Raw genomic sequence first — 12,350 nt, 5'->3', positions numbered from 1 at the left:
TCATTTATTTATATATTTTACGGATCAAGAGAAAAAAAATTAATTTTTTTTTGAATAATAATAATATTTAAATCTATTTTCTCTTCAAATTTTATGAATCAAAAGAAAGAAAATAATTAAGGAAAAAGAATAATTAATTATGATGATAAAGAGGAGAGACAAATAAGATTATTATTTTAAAAACTAAAATGTAGAAAAATAAATAAATTATAATAGTATGATTAGGAGAGATGAAAAATATTACATAGATTGTAATAATATTAAGGAGAAAGATAAATAAGATATTTTATATTCTTTAAGTGAATATTATAAATCAAAATAAAGAAAAAAAATTTAAAAATTTAACAAGAAAGACAAGTGATAATTTTGACCAAAGTGAGGCATCGCGTCATTCTTTTATATCAATCTTCAATTATAACTCTAAAATTTGATCAAAATAAAATTTATTTTCATATAATCAAAATAAAATTTATTTTTTATATTTATATCGTAAATGTTTTTTGTGAAATTATCTCTTTTTATTTCTTTTAAAAGTCAAACACTTCCTATAATATATTTAATATTATATATATTTTGTAATTTTAAATTGCGACTATAATCAATAACAAAAAATTCATATAATATTGTTTTTGTTACATTATTTAATTTGCAATTTAATAATAACTGAAATTTAAAATTCAGTCTATTTAAATTTGAAAATTATAAACGTTTCTTAAAGTATTTTTAATATACGAATAAAAATAAAAATATTTAATTAAATTTTTTGTCATTGCGCAAAGCACGAAAAAATTTACTAATATATAACAAAGTAAAGCCATAGGAAAACAAAATATTTCTTCCAACAAAATAAATGCATAAATTCCTGATAAAATTACGAAAGTACATCTAATAAAATTCTAAAAAAATAATATCTCCAAACCTAAAATCAACAATAAATAAGAAAAATTCTTCAATTACCACACTTTAATCAACAATACCACCTAAATCGAGCATCACGTAATTTTTTACAATTTTTCATACAAAAAATAAAACTAGGTAAGAAAACACCTACAAGAAGGATCATAAGTAGAGAAGAAATGAAGATCAAATTGAGTCTAGAATTTGAAGTGTTAGTGAGAAAGACAAATATATCTCTAAATTTTCAAAATTAATATGTATATATTCTTCGTTATACTTTAAAACTATATATGTCCTTATCGTCAATTTTAAAGTAATATATATCTTCAAATTCAAAAATATAAAAAGTCACCAATAATTTATTCGACTATATCATATTTTTACCAATCTTTTTTTTTAAAAAAAGAAACCATCCAACAATCCACCGCAACACACATATCCTGGATTAATTTTTTTTACCCGATATCACAATATTGAGTCTTTTTAAGTAAAAATAAAATAATGGATTTTTCCAATTTTTTTTTTCTATTCCCACCTTTTTTTCTATCTAAAAATAGAATACTATCCAAACCTAAACCACCAAAAATAACAAGTCTATAAATACACGCACTGTTCCGAATTGCCCTCCATAATTGACGTTTATGTACAATGGGTTCCCAATCTCAATCTCCCGCAGTTGAAACCCTAGATCACAACTCATCACAAAACCTAGCTTCCCATGATGCCCAGCTTCAGGCGTCTGATAATTCCTGTCCAAATCAAGCATCAGAGGAGCAAAAACTCAAGATTCAGAGGCCGTTATTGTCGGAAAACGGATTGACAAACACTCACAGCGGCACCGACAGGGACCAATCAGGCGGCGAGGAAGAAACTAGCAGTAGAAGGAGACGGAGGAGCCGTTGGGATCCACCTCCCACTGAATTTACCAATGATGGGACCGGCGGCGGTGATGGAAGTGGGACTGGAAGAAAGAGGAAGTCGAGGTGGGCTGACGATGGGTCCAAACCCGTTATTCAATTGCCAGATTTCATGAAAGATTTCACTGGAGGTATTGAATTTGATCCTGAAATTCAAGCTCTTAATAGTAGATTACTTGAAATTAGTAGGAAATTGCAATCGGGTATGCCCTTGGATGATAGACCTGAAGGTGCTAGGTCACCTTCACCTGAACCTATATATGATAATATGGGAATTCGTATAAACACCAGGGAGTTTCGTGCACGAGAAAAGTTGAATAGGGAGAGACAAGAGATTATATCACAAATCATTAAGAAGAACCCTGCTTTTAAACCTCCTGCTGATTATAGGCCTCCTAAGCTTCAAAAGAAGCTCTACATTCCCATGAAGGAGTTCCCTGGCTATAATTTTATTGGGCTGATTATTGGTCCAAGAGGGAATACTCAGAAGAGGATGGAAAAGGAGACAGGAGCAAAGATTGTAATTCGAGGCAAAGGGTCAATCAAGGAGGGCAGGTTCCAGCAAAAGGGGAATTTGAAACCCGACCCTGCTGACAATGAAGATTTACATGTGTTGGTGGAAGCTGAGAACCAGGAGTCCGTTGAAGCTGCTGCCGCTATGGTGGAGAAGCTCTTGCAGCCTGTTGATGAAGTGCTCAATGAACATAAAAAGCAACAACTTAAGGAACTTGCTGCTTTGAATGGAACAATTAGAGATGAGGAGTTTTGTAGGCTATGTGGTGAACCAGGGCATAGGCAGTATGCATGTCCTTCTCGCACCACCACCTTTAAGAGTGAAGTTCTCTGTAAAATATGTGGTGATGGGGGACATCCTACTATCGATTGTCCAGTGAAAAATACTACTGGCAAGAAAATGGATGATGAGTACTAGAATTTTCTGGCAGAGTTGGGAGGTACTATTCCTGAATCATTAACAAAGCAAAGCTCAGCAACGCTAGCTCTAGGCGCGGGAAACTCAGGAAGCAATCCTCCTTGGGCAAGCAATAACAATGCTGGTGGTGCTGGTGCCAGTTCACATCCTGGCTTAGGGTCAAGCATACTAAAGCCAAAGGAGTTTGACGAGACAAACTTGTACATAGGTTACTTGCCACCTACTCTTGAAGATGACGGTTTGATCAATTTATTCTCTCCATTTGGTACCATTGTGATGGCTAAAGTTATAAAGGATCGTCTAAATGGTCTGAGTAAAGGTTATGGGTTTGTTAAGTTTGCGGATATTCAACAAGCTAATAGTGCTATAACTAGCATGAATGGCCACCGTCTTGACGGAAGAACCATTGCTGTGAGAGTTGCAGGTAAGCCGCCTCAGCCTGCTGTGCCTCCAGGACCTGTTCCGGCAATGCCTTCATACCCGGTTCCTAATCAGAGCATGGGGACATATCCGTCCCAGCAGTATGCAGCTGGTGGTCCTATTGGCAATGCTCCTCCTGGTAGCTATCCCCCACCTGGTACTCCAGTTCCATGGGGACCACCTGTGCCTCCGCCATATGCCCAGTACCCACCTCTTCCTCCTGTCGCAGGTCAACCCATCCCTCCATATGGAATGCAGTATCCTCCTTCAATTCCAGCAGCATCTTCTGGTGCCCCTGCTCAGACTGTTTCTTCTGGTGAAAACCAACAAACTTTCACATCTCCTGGTGAGGCACAACAAAGCTATCCTCCTGAAATGCAATCTCAGAATGTGTATGGTAACTCTGTCACAACAATGCCACCTAATGCTCAGCCTGCATATCCAACATCATCATACAGCTATCCATCTTATTATGGTGTCGCACCACCACCCCCTCCTCCATCTGCATCCCACTCCAATGGGAACCATTCACAGGGTATGAGTAATGTTCCCTGGGCTCCGAATCCACCAACTCATGCACCTCCATCATTAGCGGAGAAGCATGTCTATGGTGCGGATGCAGAATATGAGAAGTTCATGTTAGAAATGTAGTCATGATGCAATTGATGCATCACCTGCACTATTAGGTTGGAAATTTCTTACCAAGTCTATTTCCAAATTTTCTGTTTGATATCCTTTGTGTGCTGTTTGGTGTTCAGTTTTCAGGCATTTACACATATATATACATTCTCATCTTTATGCTAGGATGTATACATCAGAAAGTTTGATTCTTTTTAAATCTCTATCCTTCTAGTGTCGGATTTTGGCTTGAAACAGAATTTAAACTAGTGGAGGAGATTTTTGAATTTATGGTCTGTATAGTACACCAAAATGTCATTTAATATTGTAGTCTTGAAAATATGTGGGAAGTAAAAATTTAACAAAAAAATCTTTTAATCCTATTATTACTAAAAATTGGGTCCCTCTAATTTGGATGCCTTATTTTCTCCGGCCCTGTTCTCCAGCGTCCTGACTTTCTGTCTCTCTATATATACGTAATATGTGTGTATTGGTTTGTATGTTCATGAATTCTTGAAAGATATGGGATTCTTCCTGATTGCAAGTATCTATATTCAAACCTTGTTCCCCCTTCTGTTCACTATTTTTTTTAGAGCAGTGAGCAATTCATAATTTATTTGTTACTTCATAATTTTCGTTCTTAATGCTTCTCCCTTTGTTAATGTTGTAATATTTTGACAGGCTGATGTGTTGGAGCATTTCACCTGATTTCTTCCCTCTTGCCATGACTTAGTTGTTGGAAGTTTCAAACTCACATCTTTAACCTTGTTGTACTATTATGCAGAGAGATGAGACATTCAGTTCATTCAGCTTGTGTTGGAACATTATATCGGTGAATTATGGACATTAATTTTACTTTTTGTAGGATTCGTTTCTGGGGTTTGCCTTGCAGCATTGTTTTCCAAATTTTATTTTAAATGATTTGTTGGATTTTCTTGATGACTAATCATACACAGTTTGTGTGTTTCTCTCCACTTTGGCTTCTTCACCACTAATCCTCCTTTGATTATTTCTTTAACTTGGTATCTCTTTTACTTTGTGCGGTCATTTAACTATTGAGAGTTTAGAAAGCAGTCTGATGCTTGCCTCTGCTATTCCTCCCAAAAGGTGATGCCCCTTCAAATTTTGAAGGTTTCCAAGGGTATGTGAATTTGATACTGTGATGACTGCATTCACATGTTTCAGATTAATTTTATTACTCATTCTGATACATTTCCAGATGTCTTGTGACAGGAAAAGATGCTTGTATTGGAATGTGTTATCCTGTGCTGGGCTGATTTGTGTTTGAAAATCACTTATCTTGTTGGGAGTCCTAGTTAGAACTTTATTTTAGATTTCCTGTGATGTTTATCAAGAAAGTTTTCTGTGCAAATGGGAATTAACTGACCAATGGGGAGAAGTGAGAATTAGTAGCATTTAAATGTGATGGGCTAAACTAGGACATTTCTAACCTGGCTATGAAATTTTTATTTGAAGGGGGTGGGGTGTGTGGGAATCAAGTACATGACTATTTCAATAGTCTTCCAATGAAGAGCAGTGCTCTAGCAGGAAGCTAGCAGTCACTTTGAATTTGACATTGTTGTCTTAGATTTTGATTTGTGGCGCGGAAGTCTTAGAGAAATGGAAAACACTAGCAGGCAAAGTGGTTGAATCACATAGTAAATAGGAGATCTCGTGAGGATTAATATATTTGTAGATCTCTTTTATTCTTGTGAATACGTAGTTGAGACATTTCAAGCTACATCTCCCTTAGAAGTGTTATTTTACTTTTTTCTCTTAAGGGCTTTACTCTCATCCAATCATTTTCTTGAGATGTAATATGTTTCTGTTAATTTATTGAATTTTTTGGGGGAAAGAACTTGGGTGGGATGCTGTCCCCAGGTGTTCACAAATTAACTGTGGATAGTTTTTGGTTGGAACTTGAGACATGACTTCTTGTGTGGGTTCTCATTGTGTAACTACGCTCATTAATGCCTTAATGTTTCTGTTCTTATCTCTTTACTGATCCACCAAATGTCTGGTATTCTTGAGACAACTAGTAGACCTAAATGTCTTTGCTAAGATTTTAGGACCATTCAAGCTTCTGGTGTGGTCGATCATATTTTTGTATGGCGAGTTTGGATAATTTGTCGAAGCTTAGTATTTCTGTTTAGCGTTGGTTTTGGCATCTGGTATATTTGGATATAGGTTCACTATTGCTGTATTATTTTGTTTCTTTTTCCTTTTTAGGCCTTCTGTTTTAGACTAACTCCTTTTAGTTGGTTGTTAGTAGCGTGTACTGATAACAGGAATGGCTCCCCATTTCAGAAGATCTCTTGATTCATTCATCGTTTCACTGGTGGACAAGTTAATATTAGGCGTACAGAAAGAACTCATCTAGGCACTTGTTAGTTCTAAAGTATCAGTTGCATTTTTTAGGTTGAATTTGAACCTATATTTCTTTTGGGGTGGGATGGGGGTCTATTTTTACTTGTTATAGCATAACTATGCATGATTTTTCTTTCGTCTTTGTCCTTTTCATGAAATCAGGATCTACTCAAAATTGGTTTGTGAGTAAAGATGGTTGTCCCTATTTTGTTTTGGTGGTCACATCCTGGGCATGAAAATCATTTGAGTGAAGGTGGATGCCTAAATTATTATTTTTTTGGGTAGTTGACGAAATGTTTTTGTTTTACTTAATTGCTAACCATCTTCTCTTTGTCCATTTTTCTGTCTAGAATTAGTTTTGGAGCTTGTCAAATAGCTGGTAACACTGGACCGTATTGATTTGGCTATTCAATTTGTTTTCTCTCAGTTAGTCCTGTGCATGATTTTCCCAATGTTTATGATATGTCGGTTACCATCAGCTTAGTGGTTGGTGGAAGTCTAAAAGCAGGTTTTTGTTTTTCTCAATTACTGCATTCTTCTTCTTTTTCTACTTTGTTATTGTTTATTTTGAGGGGCGCCTAATGACAAATGAGCAAGGACTACTGGATTCGAAAAAATGGAGTTGTTTTCAACCTTGAGTTATCTCCAGTGGTTACGTAAGTTAGCCGCTGTGCTGCTGTGATGTGGGTGTCGGATGATAAGAGTTCTTTTCTCTTCATGCCTGGAAAGTCTAATGCAGACCAAGTCTCTGATAGAACGCAGCTGAATCTTCTAAAGACGATTTAAGGATCTTGTTGTACTGTTGGAATGCATGATACCGCCATTTCCCCTCTCAAGTTAAAACTTAAAACTCAGTTTGAACTGAAGAGAGGACGACTTAAAGTCAGTTTGAACTTAAAAAGTTCTTCTAAAGATGATTTAAGGATCTTGTCGTACTGTTGGAATGCATGATAGTGCTATTTCCCCTCTAAATTAAAACTTAAACTCAGTTTGAACTTAAAAAGTGTATTCTAATATTGTTGGTGCAATATTCGCAAAAGAAGGGAACACAACTAAATGTAAACACTGAGAAATTCCGATTGAAATTTCTGAAAATTTAGATGAAAGCCTTCAGAAACACTAAACTATCAATGACTTCTTGACGTTAATGGACCTGACGGAATCCAGCTATTCGAGTGATATTGTCTGTAGAAAAATACTTTGGCAGTATGCTTCAACTAATTTTCAGCTGCATCTGGTAAATGAATAGGTTAGTAAAATTTTTAAAGAAGTATCTTTATCGAGTAGCATTCAAAGACCCGATCATATAAAGAATTGAAATCTCGTAGATCAATAATTATTGAATGATGATTGAGGAATATAATTTAAAAAAATGTCAACAACAAAAACAAAGAGCATTAAGAGAAAATAATTAAAAAAGCAAGGTAATCCCAAAGGGGTGACCTGAGAACACAAGCATACTTTGGGTCCAAAACAGGAGAAGACCAAAATACACCTGTGTTCTTAGGCACACTCCTCTGGGATGCACCATTGTTCATCATCATTCACAATAATGTGAATACATCAACACATGTTGGTCCTCTTTTATAATGTTTTTTTGTGAACAAATTAGAGCATCACAATGTTGTCATTCCATGAAAGAAAACAAAACAAGATGTGGTCATTCTATCAACATAATGAGAATATAATGTTGTCGTATCTGTGGAAAAACTTAACCAATAATTGATAACCCTAGTAAAAGAGAAGTGAGCAAGGACTCTCCTATTTATTTTAAATTTTTTTTCTAGTTATTAAATTATTAAAGTTCGACTACTTCTAGTTTGAATGCTTTAAGACTCCAATCAGGAAGCCAAAAAAAAATCATCTTATAGTAGAAGAAAAGTGATGCATTTTTCTTTGTAATAAAATAATAAGCAAGACGCAATAATCACATCAGAGACTCAGTTCATATTAAGAAGGGACATTTAGATTATGTTGAGTTGCCACTCATTAACTACCTCAGAACAGTAAAATTGAAGAGATCATTGAAAACCACAAAAGCAAAGGAAAATTCTGGGCTAATGTTTTTATTCTGTACGCAAGAAAATTCTGAATAGGTTTCTTGCTTCATATACTGTCAGACAGTAAACTGCCACTCCCCACTCTAGAGAAAGGGGACTACCAACTGTAATTTCGTCGAATTATGTTGTCTACGCACATTGTGCTCGAGCAACAACAACAACAAGCAGAACTACGATGGAAAGGAAGAAGGAAGTTCTCAGTTTTTCCTCAAATGGATCAGTATCCCCATCTGATGTTTTCTCTTCCTCAGGAGGCTGAAACCACTCATTCACAAACTCTATGATCTTCTCAACTATTTCCAACACTTTTTCCTTGGTGTTCAAAACAATCCAACCGATTATGTCTACAGTCCCATCTGAATCAGACTTGTCGAGACCCTCCTCAGAATTTCCAGCTTGTAAGCCATTATCAGCTGCATCAACTGAAATGCAGAGTAGTCAAATATACTCACTGTACCATTAACACTTCTGAATTATGCTTGTATAAAAAGAGATAAGGTGTTTCTATTTTCTAATGTTAATAGAAAATCATAATCTTCTTATATCCAATCAGTACATGTATATCGGTAAGATCCTAACATACTATTTGATGACATAAAAGCCGCCACAACTGCCATTTTTGCTGCAGATAAGAACATAAGTACTTGTAGTGACTTCATTATATTTACTTAGTTTTTTTTTGAACCATGAATACTGAGAGAGTTCTTACGATTCTTCCTCATTCAAATTTTGCAAATAAAAGCTCATAGCAAGCTAGCGTCATTGAACATTGTCTAAGTATGCACTTTGTGCAGGATAGGATGCTTTTATTCCTTGCAGAGAAAAGTATGTCATCATAACATGCTTAAACAGATGCTGCAGTGTCGTTACAAGTGGAAAGTATGCTTGGGCCACTCCCAAAGACAAATTACTCTGCAAATCATATGTAGTACAAACCTTGTTTCAGCGAGTCTCTGATTTCTCGAACTGCCTCATTGTTCAGAACAACATCCCAAACAGCCTTGTCAGATGATAGTGAAATGACCATTTTCTAAAAAGATCAGGAGGGTCTTTGTAGGTCAACAAGATCAGTATGCCCAAAAATATAACTAGTACCATTGGGACAGTATCTTAGTATCTTCAATAAGTTACGAACAACAATAACCATGCAATCTATGTGGTTTGCGAGCTATTGCATAGGAGTGGGGTTTTACCTTGTGCGCACCCAAAAAGGTAGTGCGAACAACAATAACCATGCAATCTAATGCAAGTGTAACTGATAAATTACTACTTCTCTTCAAGAATTTTGTCTGTTGAGCCAATACCTCGATTATTGAAAAGAGATCAAACAGAGGATTGTGATTTTATCTATGTTGCTCAGACTCTTCAAAATGTCGACGGGTGCGTGTCGGATCCTCCAAAAATAGTGTATTATTGAAGGATCTGACACGGGTGCGGCGGAAACATTTTTAGAGTCCGAGCAACTTAGTATTCTATACTAAAAGGTCTAAGACTACTTGTTATACCACAATTACAATCAGAAGTGTGAAATTAAGCAACTCTTTCTGATATCCATGTATACGCTAACAAATTTCAAAGACAAATCCTGAATGTGCACTCTTAAGGTACCTGAATAGAAGGTTCAGTCTGCAACAAATGGAAAGCATCATAAACTCGGTTAGATCCATATGACTGTAACAATTTCGAATTACAGATATGAATAGACGGTTCAATCCAATCAGACACAGATCCACTGGAAGAGAGTACTTCATGCGTCAGGTTAATTGAACTAGTGAGTTCATTTGATGTATCCTCATTTGATTTGTAACCAAGACCGTCGTTGGTAGAATATGCAAAATAGGTTGGTTCAAGGACCCTAGGAAGTCCAACAATATAAACAGAAGCAAGTGAATATTTACAATAAATACGACAAAAATAAAGATTATTATCTGCAGCAATATACGAGAAGTACAAATTATTGGAATATAGCTAAAAGAAAGATATACTCATAAGTCATAACTCATAACACATCCTTGAATTCCTCATGTTGTAATTTAGACAAAGAAAGAGAAGGAGAAGACCTAAGGCCAGACAACGTTGCCTATCATAATAAGGCAGAGATTCCGCATGATTCTAAAATTAGTTAAGATCTCCATTCTAGTTAAGAGCTCAATGAGATAAGTTTTTAGGTACCAAAAAATTATAACAATACTCTTAATTAACTTACTTACAAACAATGACACTTGCATAGATTTGGGAGGATGACAACCAAAGGCTTGCTGCTTGCTATTGGGAAGTAACAGAACTTCTTACTTCCTGATACCCAATTTACTGTCACGGCCAAGTTCATCAAACATTTTTTTTCAACCAAATTGATGTCTCGACATTCTAGATTTCTATTACCGGTTCGCACCAGCAGATATAGGGTCTCACTTGTAATGTAGTCATCTGTCATGTCAGATTAATCAATCGGGGTGAAAATGTAACTGGCAGTCTGGTAGCATTTTACTAACAAGCTTGTTCATCAAGGAAATAATTGTAATTTGTAACCATCTGCTTTGAGAAATTCAAAAACTGTTTTCATTGATCCCTTCTTGTATGCCATATTCACTAGGTGTAAAAAAGGCTAAAGCATTCAAAGTTGGTCTATTTGGAGAAAATTTAAGGACAGAGAGATCAGACTAAAAGTAAAAAAGAAGACTTGCTATGAGGGTAGGATTGAGTCACATAACTAGGAATGTTCAACTTCAGTACACTCCCGCATTTCAGTCACACAGATTTAACAAAATAAATTATTTCCTGAAACATTTGGCACAAAAGGGAACTACTGTGTATCTATCCCAATCTACGTGACACTTTCTAGATTATCAACATCAAACAAGTTATTGTTTTAACCACAATCATTTCATATCCTTACAAATATTTTAACTTGTCAATTTTTGTGACCAACTCTTTCTCCATTGTTTTCAAAATATGTAAATTTTATAAGTAAAGATTTCATTTCCAAATTTATGATCAAAGTTGAACTCTCCATATTTGAACACTATCGCATAATTCGGACTAGGAGTGCCATTTGATTCCAATTGACCTCAAAAGCTGGTTAACTTCACAGCTAATAATATATTCCAGGGCCTAGAGACACGCAAATGTAAATATGTACGTACATAACAACCCATTAATTATCCGTGAAAAATAGACTTGTAATGGCAGACCTTTTGTACATGTAAACAAAGCAATCAACTGGTTTAATGGTGTGATTTTAATGGAATTATAATTTATTCAAATTATCACATACATTTGAACAGACAAAAAAAGAGAAGACGAAAGAGAAAAGAAAATTAGAGGAACTCACTGATGAAGAGCAGAAACTGCATGATGAACTTCGTCAGTTGATGGAACAGGACCCAGAATATAATCATCAAATAAAATACCATTATTTTTATTATTATTATTATTATCCTCTAAACATTCCCACTCTTCAGATTCGGAAGAAGAATCCCAGGTGGCCGGTGCAAGGGCGGCAGCAGCAGCAGCAGATAACGGAAGATTAGACAAAGGCGATGAAGAGGAGAGAGAAACGGCGTTACTACTCGCTTTGGTGTGAAACGCGTGGGCAGTAGTAGTACTACTTTTGGTTGTTTTAGTGGTTGATGAGTGAGAGAAGGACTCTTGGGCCGCACCGTTGATAGTGCCACCTGTCCTCACAGCCCTTTGAACGGCTCTTAACATGCCGCCACCATTAGTTCCTCCACCACCACCACTGAATGATCGCCTCATCATCTTCTTAATCTTATCCACACCACACTATTCTCACTCTTTGGACTGATATTTTTACTACTGAAAAATCTTCCTTATGACGGAACGCAACCGCCTCTCTGAAATTGGAATCTAGTGCGGAAAGTACAGCCGCTATACATTTTTATCTTCTCCTTTAATTTAACATTCAATTTAAAAAATAAAAATATGGAAAAGTGTTTAAAATACGTATTGAAAATGATATAAAATTACCAATCATCTATGTAATGTTATTTTAATTCACCTATTGAATCGAACGTATCCTTGTCATCCATCTTTGAGTTCAAAATTAACTATTTATTTGATTTTTTAAAATATATTTTAAAATACTTGATGTTGAACTATTGAAAATAATTTAATTTATTA

General features: G+C 35.5%; 3 protein-coding genes across 4 annotated transcripts; 2 read left to right on the top strand and 1 right to left on the bottom strand.

The window, feature by feature from the left end:
- Positions 1-1,470: 1,470 nt before the first annotated feature.
- On the top strand, positions 1,471-7,213 carry LOC101266106 (splicing factor-like protein 1). The gene is made up of 2 exons (XM_026029950.2): positions 1,471-6,403; positions 6,501-7,213. Exon 1 carries the CDS (start codon positions 1,546-1,548, stop codon positions 2,743-2,745), a length of 1,200 nt encoding a protein of 399 aa, XP_025885735.2. The 5' UTR covers positions 1,471-1,545; the 3' UTR covers positions 2,746-6,403; positions 6,501-7,213.
- Positions 3,022-7,213, top strand: LOC138347263 (splicing factor-like protein 1). The gene has a single exon (XM_069295106.1). The coding sequence runs from the start codon at positions 3,022-3,024 to the stop codon at positions 3,814-3,816; it is 795 nt and encodes a 264-aa protein (XP_069151207.1). The 3' UTR covers positions 3,817-7,213.
- An 881-nt stretch (positions 7,214-8,094) lies between these two features.
- Positions 8,095-12,122, bottom strand: LOC101263682 (uncharacterized). 2 transcript variants are annotated; one of them, XM_004235125.5, is made up of 4 exons: positions 11,542-12,122; positions 9,819-10,065; positions 9,147-9,240; positions 8,095-8,632 (listed from the first exon to the last, which is right to left on the bottom strand). In XM_004235125.5, exons 1-4 carry the CDS (start codon positions 11,967-11,969, stop codon positions 8,340-8,342), a joined length of 1,062 nt encoding a protein of 353 aa, XP_004235173.2. In that variant the 5' UTR covers positions 11,970-12,122; the 3' UTR covers positions 8,095-8,339. The 2 variants fall into 2 exon arrangements, with proteins under 2 accessions (XP_004235173.2, XP_010318166.2); XM_010319864.4 differs by having other exon boundaries at positions 8,095-8,623; positions 11,542-12,092.
- Between the last annotated feature and the right edge of the window lie 228 nt (positions 12,123-12,350).

The sequence above is a fragment of the Solanum lycopersicum genome, chromosome 3 (genome assembly GCF_036512215.1).
Source record: "Solanum lycopersicum chromosome 3, SLM_r2.1".
Taxonomy (NCBI): domain Eukaryota; kingdom Viridiplantae; phylum Streptophyta; class Magnoliopsida; order Solanales; family Solanaceae; genus Solanum; species Solanum lycopersicum.
This window is presented reverse-complemented; position numbering and strand designations above follow the sequence as displayed.